This window comes from Mytilus trossulus, chromosome 11, assembly GCF_036588685.1.
Source record: "Mytilus trossulus isolate FHL-02 chromosome 11, PNRI_Mtr1.1.1.hap1, whole genome shotgun sequence".
NCBI lineage: Eukaryota > Metazoa > Mollusca > Bivalvia > Mytilida > Mytilidae > Mytilus > Mytilus trossulus.
In genome coordinates, this window is record NC_086383.1 from 53,413,862 (window position 1) to 53,435,388 (window position 21,527).

The following is a 21,527-nucleotide window of genomic DNA, read 5'->3' on the forward strand; positions in this document are numbered from 1 at the left end:
CTGAAAACTGGAAAAGAAGTAAAATCGTTATTTATGGTTACATTTTTAGACCAAACGCTTGATGAAGACATGAAACCTGATCTTAATAGACTATTTTGTAGTCCTCTAGTTATTATTATTTATATTGAAGTAATTTTGAGGTGAAATGAATGATTTTTAGTGAAAAAAACGTCAAAAACTAGAAACGTAGAAAATTTCCGTTATTAATGGTTAACACTTTTTAGGTTGATCTATATGTTAAAAAGAACATACCACTTTATGTTTGTTTTGTGAAGTCCTTTAGTTATCAATATTAATATTTGGTCAATTTTGGTTTACTGTATATGTTTTAAGACAGAAAACCTATTAACTGGAAATTAAAAAAATCTCATTTATTGATGATTAAAACTTTCGAATTGGGATCAAAATAGAAAATAGAAAATACTGTCTGATGTTTATCTTAAGGAGTCCTATAGTAATTAGTATTTGTAAAAAAATGTAATTCTTCTGTAAAATGTGATTTGTAGAGATTTTAACATATTATGATCTTTATAGACAGACTATATTATCTTATGTTTACATGCATATGTAGTCCTCTTGTTATACATATCAATACTAATCAATTTGTTGTGTGAAAAATTTTGTTATACAAACTAATTACAAAATAAGAGTGTGTCCATAGTACATGGATGCCCAACCTGCACTATCATTTTCTATGTTCAGTTGACCGTGAAATAGGGGTCAAAACTCTAATTTGGCATTAAAATTCGAAAGCTCATATCATAGGGAACATGTGTACTAAGTTTCAAGTTGACATGAAAAACTACTTTGACCAAAAACTTTAACAAAAGACTTTAATCGAAGTGGGATAATCAGACGAACAAATGAACCAACAGACACACAGACCAAAAAACATAATACTCCTAAATGAGGGGTATAAAAAATAAAAAAAATAAAAAAAATAAAATCTTGGTTAATTCCAGTTTGATTTTTTAAACAAAAATGAAGAATGGAAACAGGTAATGTGTCAAAGGGAAAAAAAGGCCACTATAATTTGTCTTTAACATAGGAAGTAAATCCGTCACACGGAGTTGGGCTTCAGCTGACCCCTTAATTATTGTGTACACTAGTTCAGTTAAATGGACACCACCCTTGAAACTCCAATACACACAAATGAACCATACTTATATATAAAAAAACACAGACACAAGACAAAGAAAGGCTAGAGGTTCCTGACTTGGGATAGGTGCAATAATGTGGCAGGGGTTCGGATGTTGTGTGAGAACTCAATCCTCCTCTAGTTTCTCTAGACAGTGTAGAATAAATAGGCACACAGTAAATCCCAGTTTTAAAGAAGTGCATTTTGTTGAAGTTTGAAATTTTTATTTTATGTTGCTGTTATATATTTATAGTAATTATATGTGAAGTTTTAAAATAAACAAAAAAATTAATTGTTTTAAAAAATTACTGTAAATCAGTTTGGTTACTGACTTTGATTTTGTCATGTTAATTTCTAGGAGAGTTTTTTAGCTCACCTGTCCCGAAGGGACAAGTGAGCTTATGCCATCACTTGGCGTCCGTCGTCGTCTGTCGTCTGTCGTCCGTCGTCTGTCGTCGTAAACTATTTCAAGAATCTTCTCCTCTGAAACTACTGGGCCAAATACTTTCAAACTTTAACTGAATGTTCCTTAGGGTATCTAATTTATAAATTGTATCCGAAGTTTTGATCTATCAACAAACATGGTTGCCATTGCTAAAAATAGAACATAGGGGTCAAATGCAGTTTTTGGCTTATAACTCAAAAACCAAAGCATTTAGAGCAAATCTGACGTGGGGTAATATTGTTTATCAGTTCAAGATCTATCTGCCCTGAAATTTTCAGATGAATCAGACAACCCGTTGTTGGGTTGCTGCCCCTGAATTGGCAATTTTAAGGAAATTTTGCTGTTTTTGGTTATTATCTTGAATATTATTATAGATAGAGATAAACTGTAAACAGGAATAATGTTCAGCAAAGTAAGATTTACAAATAAGTCATCATGACGGAAATGGTCAGTTGACCCCTTTAGGAGATATTGCCCTTTATAGTCAATTTTTAACCATTTTTCGTAAATCTTAGTAATCTTTTACAAAAATCTTCTTCTCTGAAACTACTGGGCCAAATACTTCCAAACTTTAACTGAATGTTCCTTAGGGTATCTAGTTTGTAAATTGTATCCGAAGTTGTGATCTATCAACAAACATGGTCGCCATTGCTAAAAATAGAACATAGGGGTCAAATGCAGTTTTTGGCTTATAACTCAAAAACCAAAGCATTTAGAGCAAATCTGACATGGGATAATATTGTTTATCAGGTCAAGATCTATCTGCCCTGAAATTTTCAGATGAATCAGACAACCTGTTGTTGGGTTGCTGCCCCTGAATTGATAATTTTAAGGAAATTTTGCTGTTTTTGTTTATTATCTTGAATATAATTATAGATAGAAATAAACTGTAAACAGCAATAATGTTCAGCAAAGTAAGATCTTCAATTAAGTCAATTTGACCAAAATTGTCAATTGACCCCTTCATGCCCTTAAGGAGTTATTGCCCTTTAAAGACTATTTTCACAATTTGTTCATCATGTTGACTTACTTTAAAAAATCTTCTCCTTTGAAACTGCTGTATCAATTTCAGCCAAACTTAGGCTAAATGAGTTTCAGAGTATCTAGTATAAATTTTATATTTTATTTCCTTGTATGTCAAGAAACATAGCTCCTATGGCTAAAATAGAACATAGGAGAAAATGATTATTTTTTTTGGCTTTTGAAGAAAATAGGACGATCCAAAAAACATTTAAATAAATTGAAAAGCCAAAATAATCATTGATGAGAGATTTAACCAAAAGAATTAAGGTGAGCGATTCAGGCTCTTGAGAGCCTCTTGTTTTCTAGAATCATTGCATTGTCATAGATTGTAGTCCTTTTTTGCATTTTTTCATGAGCTACTTTTTCAACATTTAAATTGCATAAAGTCACAGTTAAACACAGACCACGCTTATTTAGCAAGCTCTATCAATATCTACCTTTAATTTCAGATATATATAGCTTTTTACATTTGGGAATATATACTATTTCACTGAATTAGCATGAAATGCAGATCGAATATTGTTTAAGGCAATTTCAAGGGAAGCTTTGTCAATATGATTATAAGTTTACCCCAAGAGCTTGAATTTAAATAGTAATTGTACTAAAGTGGTCCAAATTTGGATGTTGAGACTGAGATAAGAAATGTTGATTGAATTGATGGGTTCACTTCCTGGAGGAAATATTAATAGTTACAGCGCCTTATGTGTTTGTGACTGTAAAAGATCTAACAAGGGTTGTCTACTGTATTAAAGTATTATGGTCAAATTTATATACATACATGTATAAAGAAAAGCATTACCAAGTTCCTTTTTTAAGATATCTCATTTAATTAGTTTAATAAAAGGTAATCAGCTTTAGTCTAAGAGTGGTAAAAAGTGGCTGACTTATGGTCAAATATAGCCTTTAGATAGTCATGTCTTATCTAAAATTATGTCTGTTGTTTTTAGCTCACATGGCCCAAAGGGCCAAGTGAGCTTTTCCCATCACTTGGCGTCCGGCGTCGTCCGTCGTCTGTCGTCCGTCGTCGTAAGCTTTTACAAAAATCTTCTCCTCTGAAACTACTGGGTCAAATTAAACCAAACTTGGCCACAATCATTATTAGGGTATCTAGTTTAAAAAATGTGTGGCGTGACATGGTCAACCAACCAAGATGGCCACCACGGCTAAAAATAGAACATAGGGGTAAATTGTAGTTTTTGGCTTATAACTCAAACACCAAAGCATTTAGAGCAAATCTGACATGGGGGTATAATTGTTGATCAGGTCAAGATCTATCTGCTCTGAAATTTTCAGACGAATTGGACAACCCTTTGTTGGGTTGCTGCCCCTGCATTTGTAATTTTAAGGACATTTTGCTGTTTTTGGTTATTATCTATAATATTATTATAGATAGAGATAAATTGTAAACAGCAATAATGTTCAGCAAAGTACGATTTACAAATAAGTCAACATGACGAAAATGGTTAGTTGACCCCTATAGGAGTTATTGCCCTTTATAGTCCATTTTTAACCATTTTTCGTAAATCTTAGTTATCTTTTACAAATATCTTCTCCTCTAAAACTTTTGGGCCAAATCAATCCAAACTTGGCAACAATCATCTTTGGGGTATCTAGTTTACAAAATGTGTGGCGTGACCTGGTCAACCAACCAAGATGGCCGCCACAGCTAAAAATAGAACATAGGGGTAAAATGCAGTTTTTGGCTCATAACTCAAAAACCAAAGCATTTAGAGCAAATCTGACAGTGCTAAATTTGTTTATCAGATGAAGATTTATCTGCCCTGAAATTTTCAGATGAATCTGACAACCTGTTCTTGGGTTGCTGCCCCTGAATTGGTAATTTTAGGAAATTTTGCTGTTTTTGGTTATTATCTTGAATTAATATAGATAAAGATAAACTGTAAACAGCAATAATGTTCAGCAAAGTAAGATTTACAAATAAGTGAACCTGACCGAAATGGTCAATTGATGCCCTAAGGAGTTATTGTCCTTTATAGTCAAATTTTAACAATTTTCATAAAATTTGTAAATTTTTATTAAAATTTTCCACTGAAACTACCCGGCCAAGTTCATTATAGATCGAGATAATTGTAAGCAGCAAGACTGTTTATTAAAGTAAGATTTACAAACACATCACCATCACCAAAACACAATTTTGTCATGAATCCGTCTGCTTCCTTTGTTTGATATTCACATAGACCAAGGTGAGCGACACAGGCTCTTTAGAGCCTCTAGTTTTTTAGTGGTTTGAGTTGCTTTCTCATTGACCTTAAAAACCTCAAATCTCTCTTTATTCATAATTATATTCTATTACAGAATTATCAATGTTAAAGATGCCAGTCCCTGCTTCCGGAATGTGCCGACCAGTATTTAACTCATTTGAAAAAAACTAAAAAATACTTAAAAAAATACACCTCATGCCTTAAGAATATAAATGTTTAGCTTTTAATGTCCACTAAACTCTATCATTGACCTCTTGATAGTATGTTCAATCGCTTGCCAGTGAAACCATGATTTATTGTAAAATCTCCCCACTCTAAAAACATAAGAAGATGTTACCAATGAGAAAACTTTCCACAAGAGATAATAATGATGTGGGTTTGGATGTTAACAACTATAATAATTCATCGTTAAAATTTAAAACTGTTAAGACAATAAATGTTAAAAACAAATATGACAGACAGCAAACAAGAACCACCAAGTAAAAGGGCAACTTACTTGTGATAATAATATTCATAGTGTGCACGGTTAACCATGTTTGGGAGCACTCAGCCCTCCCATAATCAGACAGGAACAGTTTTTCAATAGCAAACAACAGAAGAACAAATTGTTAAACTCAGTTGAAAACGGCAAAGCTTAAAAGGATCAGCACTGAAAATATAACCAATTAACAAATATACACTGAGTTCTAATAGCTAGTTCAAAGCTAATTACATTTAATGAATAAATACTATTGGATGATATAAATCATTACACATCCATTTAGCAACCAATGAAAAGTTGATTCAGTCTTATAGCCAAACCGGTGTATGAGTAAAGAGATTGACGCTAATTACATGAGTAAGTTAACTATTTGCTTCAAGGAGTCTGAAATTCTCATTTGTGAAAAAATATTTAACAATCATTTACACTCATCGGTCTTATTTTTATGCCCCACCTACGATAGTAGGGGGCATTATGTTTTTTGGTCTGTGCCTCCGTTCGTTCGTTTGTTCGTTCGTCCGTCTGTGCATCTGTCTGTGCGTCCGTTCGCTTCAGGTTAAAGTTTTTGGTCAAGGTAGTTTTTTAAGAAGTTGAAGTCCAATCAACTTGAAACTTAGTACACATGTTCCCAATGATATGATCTTTCTAATTTTAATGCCAAATTATAGTTTTGATCCCAATTTCATGGTCCACTGAACATAGAAAATGATGGTGCGAAGTTCAGGTTAAAGTTTTTGGTCAAGGTAGTTTTTGATGAAGTTGAAGTCCAATCAACTTGAAACTTAGAACACGTGTTCACTAGGATATGATCTTTCTAATTTTAATTCCAAATTAAAGTTTTGACCCTAATTGCAAGGTCCACTGAACACAGAAAATGATAGTGCGAGTGGGGCATCCGTGTACTATGGACACATTCTGTTTTTTTATGAAAAACATTGTTGGATTCTAAATCTTAACATGTTTGTTCAAGAAGGAAAATGAAAAAACATTGTTTCCTTTAGAAATTTGTTGGAAAAAGTATATAAAAGTCTTTGCAATTCAAATATTAAGTCTTGTTAATTTTTTTTTTAGAGGACAAAACATGTGTTTGATAACCTCTCCTGCATCTAAAAATTAACTGTCCGTATTTATAACACAAGGGCAGAATTCTTTGAATTACCAAGTAAGATTGTGACTAAGTTGGCTAATTTAACACAGTACAGATATCCATATATAGGTTACATACCAACACTCTGGTGAATTGTAAATTGCAGAACACAATCTCGGTCTATATCTTTATTCTAATATACAAATTTTGAGACAGAAAAGTGATATATTTGTAATATCATTCATTTGAATTGATATAATTATGTATTGCATTGTTTTACTGTTTTAAAAAGTATAGAACATTTTTTGTATCAATTATGTTTTTCAACTTTGCCACAAAAGGGGAAGCAACTCATATAACCTCATTTTTACTACAAAATATTTACATGAATAACACCACTTTCCGCAAAATATATTTTTTTTTATAGTTTTAGTATGTTGTTCATAGATAGTAACAGACTTGTTTTTCAGAGAAAAACTTTGTGTTGCAATTAGTTGCAGGTTGTTCACTAAATTGACTAGACTATAAACATAAATATCTAACATTTCTACAAGTTTCCTGATATACTCACAATATATATTCCTTTTTTTCAGACTGCTGTACTAAGGATGAAAGGTATTTTCTTTATTGCATTATTAGACTTGAAACGATACAAAGAAGCCAACCGTCAGGATTCCACTATAATTGTTCTAAATTTTTGTCAAAAACTATTGCTGTCTATTTGTTACAGATTTTCCTTCATTACCGTTCCGGAACAGTCCCCTGTTTAGATATTAATCATGTGTTAATTTGATAATTGGGACGCTTCAACTTTGGTTCTGATTGTGTAGCAATAAGGCATTGTACATGTCGTGGGCACCCTAATTTTAGTTCCTTGTTTAAAATTCACAGGGAGTCCTCAAACATGGAGCAAAAACTTTCAATTCAAGACAGTCTCGCTTTATAAGCATTTAAGCATATTTACTTTACTTTAAACGGAATATTTGATAGTTCCATACATTGATAACATATTATTTCAAATAAATAAAAGAATTACTGTTCTCAATTATGAAAATAGCTTTTTATCATAACTTTGTAGATAATAAAGTTCCAACTGAAATAGAATTAATGGCTGACAAAAGATCTGTTCCTTTGTACCTCAAATTACTCGAGTCAGGATCTGAGAAAAAAAGAGACATACGTTTAGTAATAGTTGGGAAGAAAGGTGCGGGTAAGACTTCATTGGTTAACAGGTTATTCAAAGAAGGAAAAAAAACTGGTGGACCCTCATCATTTTTAAAAAGATTGTTTGGAAGAAATAATGCAGATGTTACAAGCACAAATGGAATAGAAATTCATGTGATAAAATGTAAAGCAAAATTTGGTGATAGCATTTGGAATAAATTAGAAGGTATGGCATAAAAGGTATTAACTTTTAAAATGTTTTACCTCTCTGACTTCATTTTCTCAGACAGGTTTACATGTATGAATTAGCCCGTTAATCATTTCAAAGATCTGAGCTGTTTTGACAAATTATATAATTAACACATGGATGTAAGTTTTCAACCTGAATCAAAACGAAACAGACTAATTTCAAGTTCAGACTTATTAAGTCACCATGTCTTTTTGAAAATGCTTAAAATGTATAGCACTACCCACTTTTCAATTCTGCTAAATAAAATAAGATTACTCTTTGTGCTTCTCAGTTTCAAATTTTGGGCGATTTTAGATAACCCTTTTTGTCGTCTGAGACTCTCTTGGAGCTTGTTCACCTCAAGTGGGAATGGAAATAGGTTCGAACACTGGCCTCATCACATCAAAAACTTCAAAACTGATATTTGCTACTTCTCTGATAAGCATATGCATAAAGCATTCAGAAGTAAGAGCAAAGACTGATCTTCTCGGAGTAAGAATAATGTGTCCGTGTAGGATGACATGTCTTCATGTGCATATTGTGAACTAGCATGTTAACAAACAAGACTCAAGCTAGCGACCAATCAAGCTTGCGACCCATTTTATCGACCACCTTAAGTGAGCAATGAGAATCAACTTGTCAAAGATAAGAATGTGGTATGTTTGAAATCAACAACACCCCATTATGAAAAAAAGAAACGTTCTGTCAAAAAGAAATTATATAGCTAAAAGTACGGTGTAATTGGGTTTTTAACGTTTTTAAGAAATGACAAGAGATGTCCAGCATGTGATGTGAAAGTGGGACACTATAACATCAATGACGTCTGTAGCTTAATGCAATGACTATACATTAAAAGATGTGGTAGGTGTGCCAGTGACCCAACTCTTCATCCAAGTCACAAGTCACAATGTATAAAAAGTAAACAAAATATAGGTCAAAGTAGCCAGCTTGACTAGCTTGCTTACTAAATGCCGGCATATTGATATCAATGAGTAAAACAAATATAGTACAATGTATCTATCAAAGCAAAAGTGCCAGAAATTCGAAAAAGTAAAATTAAAAAAGTAAACATTTGAATAAAGTCTGTGTTAGATGTATGATGTGTGCTGTAATTCTGTATATGTCTATTATTAATACACTTCTTGTTGATGAACGATTTTTATTCCGTAAGCATACTGTATATGATCTTATATGTATTTACATAAATAAATTGGAATTGGTCGCTAGGTTGAGTCTGGTCGTTAACAATCCAGATCAGCAGGTTCATCTAGTACAAAGAAGGATATTTTTTCACATTACATTAACATGTTCTCATCTCATCTCTACATTTAAAGTATATTAAATATATATGAAAGAATAATTTGTGGTTAAAAAACCTCAAAATCGTCAAATTGGTTGAAAAAAATGCATGTTTATGTAAGACTTCCCTTAATTCGATTAGCTCTATTTACAGGCATAGGCTCATATAAATTTGACTTTGGAAAAATTGTAATAAATCTGATGAATAAAATAAGTGTTCAGATGCTTCTAATACTTTTATATAATACTCAAAAGCATTTAAAAAGCTAATTTTTGCAATATTTAAATTGTTTAGGCCAACACTTTGACAGATGAAAATATTTTATTTAAACATAAAAAAAACAACATCCACATGTCGATAATTGACCCTAGTTTCTATAATATATATCTAAATAACTTGGCCAACTATCTCATAATTCCCTAAGCATATGTCATGTAAAGTTTTATTAAGATTGTTCAAATCTTTCTGCCCTATTAGGTCCAAGGACACAGTTATTAAACTTTGGATTTTGTTGTCTACGAATAAAGTCCCTAGTGTGAACAGTGTATATTTTTTTTTTATAAATTTTCCCAATTTGTTTCTTAATATTTAATGCATGCAATAATAAGTAGGTGGATGAAATTATATGTTAACAAAATTTGGGTGCTGAATCTTCATGTTAAGTAGTGATTTGGTCCAGTTAAAATAAGTCAAAAATAAGTACGCCTGAAGCTGTCAAACTGAATGTTAGACTCCCTTAACACAGAATTGTCAATATTTTGAGATAGCTGGTAGAAGATTCTGTAATTTTTATATTGATTTTTCCAATAGCAGTACATTACACTATAAAATAATTTTTGAGATAAGGAATGTGCGATTTTTTTTAATTTGATTGTTTTTGTCTAAAAGAAATGCACTACGAAATAACTGTGTTCTCGGGCCTATTGGTGTCATCAGACACCTATTTCTTTTATTTTTTGTTTACGAATAATTCATCTCATATCTGTGTTAACACGTTTTAAGCATATAGCAGTTGAATTTGTTTTTATTATAGGTAACTATAAAGCAACTGAACTTAATGCAAGATTATTAAAACCATATGAAGAAACACTAACCAATAAGCATAGCTTAGCCAGCATTGAAAAAGCAGCCCACAATACCTTTAACGACAACACTTCACCGACAGGTTTTGAAGAATCAAAGGTACCTTTATCAACTTCTCAGCCTTCAAAACTAAAACATCCAGTAGACACTGAATGTAAAGAACAAACACAAGTAGACTCTCAAATTGAACGCCTAGTAGCCACTGCCTGTACAGAAGACACTCAAGTTAAACATTCAGACAGAGCTCAGGAAACGGTTAAAGACAATACCTGCATAACCATTTTGTACAGACGTGTTGATGAATCAAATGATTCAACATTTTTTTCTCAGCAGCATGAAAAAATGAAACCTCCAGTAGTCACTCAAGTTGAACCTCCGGTAACCACTAAATCTAAAATAACCAACACTGACCATCGACAGGAGCAAAACCTACTATTATCAAAAGCATATAAGGATATCAAAGCCATGATGGACAAATCTAAAGTTGATTTACATGACAAAGAGGAGTATGTCAACTTTTTATTATGGGATTTTGCTGGTGATGAAGAATTTTACCACACACATCAAACATTTTTGTCCCAAGATGCAATTTATCTTGTTGTAACAAAACTGAATGAGGCTAATGACAAAAATGCACAGGGTAAGTATTGATATATGATGTTCGCACGATACATTTTTTACACCAGATTTCGACGAAAAAATCGGGCGCTGCCAAACATTGTTCATCCATTAACATGAAAATAGTGTGCTGAAATTATTTTCAAATACAGAATGTCCACCTCTGATGAGCCAAACATTTCTTGAATTCACATTCTCAAAGGGCCAAATGAGCTTTTCTCATCACTTGGCGCCCGTTATCCGTCGTCCTGCGTCGGTCGTCGTCGTCGTCCGCCGTTAACTTTTACAAAAATCTTCTCCTCTGAAACTACTGGGCCATATTAAACCAAACTTGGCCACAATCATCACTGGGGTATCGAGTTTAAAAATTGTGTCCGGTGACCTGGTCAACCAACCAAGATGGCCGCCATGGCTAAATCTAGAACATAGGGGTAAAATGCAGTTTTTGGCTTATAACTCAGAAACCAAAGCATTTACAGCAAATCTGACGGGGTTAAATTTTTTGACAGGTCAAGATCTATTTGCCCTGAAAATTTCAGATGAATCGAACAACCTGCTGTTGGGTTGCTGCCCCTGAATTGGTAATTTTAGGGAAATTTTGCTGTTTTTGGTTATTACCTTGAATAATATTATAGATAGAGATAAACTGTAAACAGCAATAATGTTCAGCAAAATAAGATTTACAAATAAGTCAACACGATCGAAATGGTCAGTTGACTCCTTTAGGAGTTATTGCCCTTTATAGTCAATTTTTAACCATTTTTTGTAAATCTGGGTAATCATTTACAAAAATCTGCTCCTCTGAAACTACTGGGCCAAATTAAGCCAAACTTGGCCACAATCATCATTGGGGTATGTAGTTTGGAATTGTGTCCAGTGACCCGGTCAACCAACCAAGATGGCAGCCATGGCTAAAAATAGAACATAGGGGTAAAATGCAGTTTTTGGCTTATAACTCAGAAACCAAAGCATTTTCAGCAATCTGACATGGTGTTATATTGTTTGTCAGGACAAGATCTATTTGCCCTGAAAATTTCAGATGAATCTAACAACCAGTTGTTGGGTTGCTGCCCCTGAATTGGTAATTTCAAGGAAATTTTGCTGTTTTTGGTTATTTCCTTGAATAATATTATAGATAGAGATAAACTGTATAAACAGCAATAATGTTCAGCAAAATAAGATTTACAAATAAGTCAACACGACCGAAATGGTCAGTTGACCCCTTTTAGGAGTTATTGCCCTTTATAGTCAATTTTTAACAATTTTTAGCTAACCTGGCCTAAAAGGCCAAGTGAGCTTTTCCCATCACTTTGTGTCCATCGTCCGGCGATAACTTTCACAAAAATCTTCTCCTCTGAAACTACTGGGCCAAATTTTACCAAACTTGGCCACAATCATCAGTCGGGTATCTAGTTTAAAAAATGTATCCGGTGACCTGGTCAAGCAACCAAGATGGCCGCCATGGCTAAAAATAGAACATAGGGGTAAAATGCAGTTTTTGGCTTATAACTCAAAAACCAAAGCATATAGAGCAAATCTGACATGGGGTTAAATTGTTCATCAGGTCAAGATCTATCTGCCCCAAAATTTTCAGATGAATTGGACAATCCCTTGTTGGGTTGCTGCCCCTGAATTGGTAATTTTATGGAAATTTTACTGTTTTGGGGTTATTATTAGCAACCCCATCACTGCAACGTTATCGATGGAATACTGAAATTTTTCATGTGTAATCCACTTTTTTTGATTTTTTCTTTAAATCCATTAATAATTTATCAGACAACCCTAATACTGTTAAAAACGTAATTAAAATATCTTTTCATTGATATATGTTTCACCTCTATAAACTTAATATTTCTTTTATTTCTATTTTGTTAAACCTTGGAATTGTGGTAGAAATCTGCGATTGTTGACAAACGTTTTTGTTCCGTCATTCCGTGATGTCTAGTTATTTTGATTTAAAATGCGGTCAGGATGTAGGTCGTGCATTGTTTCGAAATTTTGTGACCAATCAGAATAAAGAATCATATTCACTGCGGAGATTGAATCATGACAATCAGAAATGTAAAACGCAAGAACTGAAGATGTAAACACGGCGAATTCCTACATGAAATATACAAGGTAAATAATTTTGATTCATATATGAATGGAAAGCTGACATTCTAAGGAATAATTTAAAATATATATTGTGCAACTATACGACAACAAACAACAACCCCCGCATCATTGATCAAAGTTGAAAAAGCGCAAAATCTGAAGTTGGAAAAAAAAGTTGTCGGCGTTCATTGTTACTGTTGTCGTTATGTAGCGTAAATCATTTTTTTGACGTTTTTACCTGTGATTTATCGATATTTTTATAATAAAAGTGTGGAATTATATTCAAATTAAGGTAAGAATCATCTATCAGTAAAAATGAGAGGGTATATGGCTCATGTTTTATAAATGTAGCCTGTCCCAGTGCCCTCTCTTCTTTTCCTTCCATATTTCTTCCGTCTGGGGTAAAATGGGAGGGGGTTAATGAGAAAAAATGCTTTTGCTAGGGAGAGTGCTGCCCAATTTTTTTCGGTTTTGGACTTCGTTTATTTTTCAAGATTTTTTTTAGAGAGAAAAAAGGGGGGGTGAGTTGTTACACAGATGTATTTATAATATGAAGGGATGAACTGATAGTATACTAAAACATTTTTTCATAGTGAGAATTAATACATTTTATATTTTACTGCACTGTGAGAATATTGTTTTTATCTTGAAATCAATTTTAAAATTTGCTCTTTTTTTATTTCAGTCTGAAGAAACACAAACAGAAATATGGACTACCCCTTTTGTAATGGCATTGGGTTGCCAATAGAAAGTTTGCTGAAAGATTCTGCTGACCATACCTCTATAGACAATTTTGTACTATCAAATGGAGTTGTATTGGAACTTAAACATTTTTTAGAAAAAAATGGAAAAGGCATTTGGGAATTAGCTCAATTAATATCTAATTTGTTTCCTGCTTTTGCATTGACTAATCCAAAATCTATTCAGTCAAAAATTCATCGATTATGTGAACTAAAGAAGAAGTTGAATAGTAAAAAAAAAAGTTCCAGGTTATAAGAACATTTCTGATATTTTATCAATATCCTTTGAACCACCCGTGAAGCAAGTTTCAACTTTTTCCATCACTGTAAATGGACATGAGCATGAACAGGAAGAATCGCCAGCAAATTCTTCTACGTTAGAACCTGAACTCACATGTTACACTGGTGTACAAACAGAAACTTTTGATTCTGATGATGAAACAGTTAAGTCAAAAAACCTGTTACAATATTATTCTATGAAACTTAAGAAAAAGAATGAACGCCTTCAAAGGGAAATAAGCGTAAAACAGGAAAAATTAAAAACACAACAGGACACAATAGGATACTTTTCCATCAGGAATATAAATAAAAAAGAAGAAAAGGCAAGACAAACTGCAAAGTTGTTAAGGGCATCAAAAAATGTTATCAAAAAACAGAAAAGACTCTTGCATAAAGCTGAAAGTGAATTATTAGAATTAGGGACAATAAAAACTGATAATGAACAATTGAAAGAAAGTGTAAACAAGCTGTCAAAAACACAAGACTTATTGGTATATTCACAAAAGATGAAATTGAAAGTACAAAAAAAAGTAAGCTCTTTGAAAATTCAAATGAATAGAATGAAAGTAAAATCTGAAGAGGTGAAAGGTGAAATTGAATCGTTGAAAATTGTTTTGAAAGAAAAGGACCATCAAATTGAAAATTTATTATCAGATATAAGCATTATGAAAGAAACGGCAAATTTCACTATTGTCACTAGAAATATAGATGCCAGCTTCACTGATTGTGTCAGACTGTGCGTGATGGAGTTATCTGGATTGGAAGTTGCTGTTGGAAAGGTCTCCCCTGTTATTCAAACAGTATGCAAACATTTATTTGACATTGGTTTAGATACATCTCAGTTGCCTAGTTCAACAACAGTGCAGTCAATTGTTGACGAAGGGCACTATATTGCCAAAACATTTATATTTGAAAAACTAGACCAATCTTAAAACTGGGGTCTAATAACATTAGATTCTGGTAGTGTAATGAGTTTCGGGTTTAACAGAATCGCACATGAAACTGCAGCAACTATTACCAAGGTGACACAAGGTCATTTGTCGGAGTTATCTGGTTTAAATGTCGCAAAGAAATCTATTCCCCCTCAACACGTAAGAGAAAATGCTGCTGATTATGTTGCTCGTTCACTGGAAAAACTTGCTTACACAATGAGTGATAGAGCTAGCAATGAAAACCTTGCTAACACATTGTTAAATGCATGGCGAGACGAAGTATTGCTGAACTTTGAACTGAATGATGACAAGCAAACTGTTCATAGTTTCCATTGTATGGCACATGTTTTGTTAGGGTTCCATAGTTACGTTAAACCTGAACTTAAACAATTGGAAACGAAACTTGTTGAAGTTCATGGTCCTATTGGAAGAGATTCACTTCCTGTTTTCAAATTTTGGAGCAAGAAAGAATTGGTTATTGAACGTGTATTGAGAACAACAGCTGATGTTTTTGGACCTGTAGGTGACCATCATGGTGTACGCGATCGATGGGAATCGCACTGCTCAAGTTTAGGCATAAAATCTCTAATTGGAAACTACAAAGATAATCGCTTCAATGCACTCTTTGAAACTGCTGCTGAGGTATTTAAGCACAAAGAAGACTTTTTGGTGCTTTTGGACACTGTAAAAAATCTTAACTTAAAACTTAAATCGGTTAAGGAAGATCTCCAATCAGTCGTTGTGTTAGCTATGCTGCAATGTTTTGGACTATTTTACTTAAAACTTACAGGACCATATTGGAATCTTATCTCATGTGGTAAAGTGGCCTATTTAGAACTGTATCCACATGTCATAGCAATCAAGAGTTTCCTTGAAAACTGTGTTGAAGATCCTGCTTTAATGCTAAACCAGGATTGTCATTGGTCTGCTGAAGATCCTCTTCAAATACACATTGTACCTCATTATGATATTTATGTTGCAAGTCTTTTTACCTTGCAAGAAGAAACCCGTCAACTGTTGTTCGATTTGATTAAGCTCGTTGCTGCCGGTATGATTAAATGTGTTGATAAACAACTAGTTGATTTTCTTCCTGGAGGTAAATTATATAGTGCTGATACTGGGATTGAACTAAATCGCACTAAATTTGCCCACGTCACTAATCTAGCTTGTGAACACCATTTTGGTGACCTTGATAGTAGCCAAAGAAGGCGTCCTAGAACATCAATGCACCATCAGGCCTAAATTAAAATATTGTTTGTTTGCCCTTTTCCGACCCTATGTTTTGAAACAGGGTAGGTAGGTAGGTAAAATGTTTTATTTTTTTCCCCAAAAAAATAATTTGACTCGGTATATTATTTGTCATGGGTAGGCAGGAAGGTATAATATTTTATTTTATAGATACAAACTCTGCATAATGTCATTTGTGTCCGTTTTTTTTTGCAAATAAGTTTTCTGGGACTATTAGTTTAAAAAAAATATCACATAGAATGTCAAGCTAATTCACATGCACTACTATTTTGTTTTCAAATATCAAAATATAAAGCTGTGCCGCATATCTTCAACATTTATATGCCTGGAACTTTGAAGAGTTTGAACTTGCACTTATATTCTGTAGTACGTACCTTGTGTGCTTACCTTAAGATTTTCTGTAAAAGATAACTTTGTACTGATAAGATATGTCCGGGCAGTCATAAATTACTAGTAGAAAAAGTCCCTCGAGTGTTAAAAACATCGTGTGTGCCTTTGTTTTCAATAAAAATGCTACAAGACTTAAAACACAGACAATTGTCACGTATTATACATCGCATTTATAAATGATCTGTATGGACAACTTGGCGATTTTACTGTCAGATATTCTCCACTTTACCGGGTTTTGTCACTTTTGATTCATATCAGATATAAATAATATAGCAGCATCGTTAACATAATCATCGTGATCTGCAGATCAGAAAAGGCCATCCCTTAACATAGAATACAACGTCGTTTACGAATTAGTTTGTACACACGTTGCTAATTTTGTGTCAAACGAACTTTTTTGTTAATTATAAAGGTACAGAGTAGCGTACGTCATATCATGATTTCAGGAAGCGTTCACATGCTGAACATCGATTTCAAACAAATGCTTTGAAACTTCAAATGCAAGTGTTCATGTCAAACGCTCAGGTGATACCAAACGGACTGAACCTTATACGTTAAAGATAAAACCCGAGGATTCCGAATAAAATAGTTTTGAGCGGGAAATACAAATACAAGATTTTTGGTAGGAACGAAAAAATAAAATAAAATAAAATCTTGCTGGTAAATACAAATAAAAGATTTTCAGGCGGAACGAATTTATAGGGTCGGTCGGTAAAGGGCAAACAATCAATATTTTAATTTAAGCCTCATTCGTCAGTCCAACTTCTGAAGAGAAATCGTACAGACATGATGCATTGGATACAGAACATGCCTGTGGTGGAACGTTCGACAATGATAAAAGATGCCATAAAAGGAGGACGTACTCTAAGGGAAATTCACATGACTAACGAAAAATCAGTAATTACTGAAGTTCATGATGAAATGATGCAACCCGTTAAACCTAAAACGGCAAGAAAGAAAAATCAGAACGAGAATTTAGAACTAGAAGACGAGGAAGACTACGACAATAATTTGCCATTACCTAATATTGAGAATTTCACTATGAATGATTATGTGGCTGTTGCATATCAGGATAACTGGTATACGGGGTTGTGTCATAGACATTATAGAAAAAAACCAAGCTTATGTCAAATTTATGTCGCCTTGCAGTTCTAAGGGATTTTTTGTCGCAAAGAAATCTATTCCCCCTCAACACGTAAGAGAAAATGCTGCTGATTATGTTGCTCGTTCACTGGAAAAACTTGCTTACACAATGAGTGATAGAGCTAGCAATGAAAAACTTTCTTACACATTGTTAAATGAATGGCGAGACGAAGTATTGCTGAACTTTGAACTGAATGATGACAAGCAAACTGTTCATAGTTTCCATTGTATGGCACATGTTTTGTTAGGGTTCCATAGTTACGTTAAACCTGAACTTAAACAATTGGAAACGAAACTTGTTGAAGTTCATGGTCCTATTGGAAGAGATTCACTTCCTGTTTTCAAATTTTGGAGCAAGAAAGAATTGGTTATTGAACGTGTATTGAGAACAACAGCTGATGTTTTTGGACCTGTAGGTGACCATCATGGTGTACGCGATCGATGGGAATCGCACTGCTCAAGTTTAGGCATAAAATCTCTAATTGGAAACTACAAAGATAATCGCTTCAATACACCCTTTGAAACTGCTGCTGAGGTATTTAAGCACAAAGAAGACTTTTTGGTGCTTTTGGACACTGTAAAAAATCTTAACTTAAAACTTAAATCGGTTAAGGAAGATCTCCAATCAGTCGTTGTGTTAGCTATGCTGCAATGTTTTGGACTATTTTACTTAAAACTTACAGGACCATATTGGAATCTTATCTCATGTGGTAAAGTGGCCTATTTAGAACTGTATCCACATGTCATAGCAATCAAGAGTTTCCTTGAAAACTGTGTTGAAGATCCTGCTTTAATGCTAAACCAGGATTGTCATTGGTCTGCTGAAGATCCTCTTCAAATACACATTGTACCTCATTATGACATTTATGTTGCAAGTCTTTTTACCTTGCAAGAAGAAACCCGTCAACTGTTGTTCGATTTGATTAAGCTCGTTGCTGCCGGTATGATTAAATGTGTTGATAAACAACTAGTTGATTTTCTTCCTGGAGGTAAATTCTATAGTGCTGATACTGGGATTGAACTAAATCGCACTAAATTTGCCCACGTCACTAATCTAGCTTGTGAACACCATTTTGGTGACCTTGATAGTAGCCAAAGAAGGCGTCCTAGTGCATCAATGCACCATCATTCGTCAGTCCAACTTCTGAAGAGAAATCGTAAAGACATGATGCATTGGATACAGAACATGCCTGTGGTGGAACGTTCGACAATGATAAAAGATGCCATAAAAGGAGGACGTACTCTAAGGGAAATTCACATGACTAACGAAAAATCAGTAATTACTGAAGTTCATGATGAAATGATGCAACCCGTTAAACCTAAAACGGCAAGAAAGAAAAATCAGAACGAGAATTAAGAACTAGAAGACGAGGAAGACTACGACAATAATTTGCCATTACCTAATATTGAGAATTTCACTATGAATGATTATGTGGCTGTTGCATATCAAGATAACTGGTATCCAGGTTGTGTCATATAGACATTATAGAAAAAAACCAAGCTTATGTCAAATTTATGTTGCCTTGCAGTTCTAAGGGATTTTTTCAATGGCCTTCGCGAGAGGACAGGCAGTTAGTTGAACTTAAGTTCGTTTTGTTTAAAGGATTTACTCTGGACTGTATTGGATCCAGTGGGAGACAATGGTCAATTTCCCAGTTCAAAGACATCCAGAGTTTATTTGAACTATACAAGAACACATATTTTTGATGAGTCAACCTCCTGAATGCAAAATAATGAAAATCATTCAATGTTGATTCTTTGATTTTGCAGTTATTTTTTACCCTTTCAGATCACATACAACCGACCAATTTTTTTATTGAGGTTTTTGTTGATTAGTCTTTTTAATATAAAAATCATTAGATTTTTTGATTGCCAATGAGACAACCCTCCACCACAGAACAAATGAGATAAAAGTAGAACTGTTTATCATGTGTATTACTATAGGTAACTGTAGGACCTTCAACAATGAGCATAACCCATGCCACATTGTGAGCTTTAATAGACCCCGAAATGAAAACTGTAATACAATTCCAATAAGGAAATATGTGTTTGTGTACTGTTGCTTGTCTTGTAGTTTTTTCTTTTTTCACCATGATGGATTTGGTTTGTTTTTGACTTTCGCATCTTTTTTTCACCACAACACCGAAAAACGTCAGACAATCAGGGAACATTTTTTTTCAACTTATGTGAACCTAGGTTGAGGAAGTATAAGTAGTTTCTGTTTCTTGAAAATAATCATCTTGTATTGTCCTTTTTATCAATTCTGCAAAAGAAACTAACCATGCATTTAATGGATTAGAATAAAAATACTAGACATTCAGGATTCATGAAGAAAAACAGATCTAATTGCCATGGTACAAGTAGAAACTTATTTTTTGGACATTTATTTTGAATCATGAGTGTCACAGTTGAGTACTTCATTGGTTGTGTAGACAAGATATGGCAAAAGTTCAGATGTTCTAAACACATAAAATCACTTACAAATAAACTCAGCATAAAAAAACAAACCTCAGGGAATTTAAGGAACTCTCAAAAGTGTGAGACAAAGGGCTTTGACATGAGAAGCGCGGATGCTTATTTCAACAAGACGAAAAATACATCACAAATTTCCAATTTCACCATTAAGTATTCAACCTAGCTCTTTTTAAAGGCTATAAATGAATTCAGCAGGTCATGATTAGCCTATGTACAAAGTTTCATGAAGCTGTTACCAGTAATAAAAAAATAACAACTCAAAAACCGATTTTCAAAAGAATTTCGGTGCCTAAAATTGGAATCGGTATTCCTGTAAGTCTTATAGTACAACTTTTCCCATTAGCAACCAGAAATTTCCTGCAAAATTTTTACATAACTTTGGATCTGGTTTTGGAAAGCTGGCAAGGAGATCTATTCATTTAGACTGTTTTTAAACCTATATAGTATGTTAAAAAATTTCACCTGGGGTTGCTATTATTATCTTGAATATTATTATAGATAGAGATAAACTGTAAACAGCAAAAATGTTCAGCAAAGTAGGATCTACAAATAAGTTAACATGACCAAAATGGTCAATTGACTCCCTAAGGAGTTATTGCCCTTTATAGTAAATTTTTAACCATTTTTCCTGAATCTTAGTAATCTTTTAGAAAAATCTTCTCCTCTGAAACTACTTGGACAAATTTGACCAAACTTAGCCACAATCATCATTGGGGTATTTTGTTTAAAAACTGTGTCTGATGACCCGGCATACCAACTGAGATGGCCGCCACGGCTAAAAATAGAACATAGGGGTAAAATGCAGTTTTTGGCTTATAACTCAAAAACCAAAGCATTTAGAGAAAATCTGATAATGGGGTTTAATTGTTTATCAGGTCAAGATCTATCTGCCCTTAAATTTTCAGATGAATCAGACAACCTGTTGTTATGTTGCTGCCCCTGAATTGGTAATTTTAAGGAAATTTTGCAGTTTTTGGCAAAGTAAGATTTACAAATAAGTCACAAGACCAAAATGGTCAGTTGACCCCTTTAGGAGTAATTGCCCTTTATAGTCAATTTTTAACCATTTGTCATAAATCTTAGTTATCTTTTACAAAAATCTTTTCCTCTGAAACTACTGGGCCAAATTAATCCAAACTTGGCTACACTCATTTTTGGGGTATCTAGTTTAAGAAATGTGTCCCGTGACCCGGCCATCAAATCAAGATGGCCGCCACAGCTAAAAATAGAACATATGGGTAAAAAGCTGTTTTGGCTTATAACTCAAAAACCAAAGCATTTAGAGTAAATCTGACATAGGTAAAATTGTTCATCAGGTCAAGATCTATCTGCCCCGAAATTTTCAGATGAATCGGACAACCTGTTGTTGGCTTGCTGCCACTGAATCGGTAATTTTAAGGAAATTTTGCTGTTTTTGGTTATTATCTTGAATATTA

At 33.6% G+C, this 21,527-nt stretch overlaps 3 protein-coding genes across 3 annotated transcripts in view; all 3 read left to right on the forward strand.

Annotated features, from left to right (window-relative positions):
* The window catches only part of LOC134690160 (uncharacterized), an 85,884-nt gene that overhangs the window by 41,976 nt on the left and 22,381 nt on the right, over nt 1–21,527 (forward strand). The window contains exons 9-11 of the mRNA XM_063550136.1: nt 6,990–7,011; nt 7,475–7,786; nt 10,123–10,812. Of these exons, the coding sequence (XP_063406206.1) occupies nt 6,990–7,011; nt 7,475–7,786; nt 10,123–10,812 (1,024 nt within the window). The remainder of the gene's footprint in view (nt 1–6,989; nt 7,012–7,474; nt 7,787–10,122; nt 10,813–21,527) is intronic.
* LOC134690461 (uncharacterized) lies at nt 12,712–14,836 on the forward strand. The gene is made up of 2 exons (XM_063550434.1): nt 12,712–12,908; nt 13,570–14,836. Exon 2 carries the CDS (start codon nt 14,101–14,103, stop codon nt 14,833–14,835), a length of 735 nt encoding a protein of 244 aa, XP_063406504.1. The 5' UTR covers nt 12,712–12,908; nt 13,570–14,100; the 3' UTR covers nt 14,836.
* LOC134691510 (uncharacterized) lies at nt 14,832–16,077 on the forward strand. The gene has a single exon (XM_063552058.1). It carries the CDS (start codon nt 14,872–14,874, stop codon nt 16,075–16,077), a length of 1,206 nt encoding a protein of 401 aa, XP_063408128.1. The 5' UTR covers nt 14,832–14,871.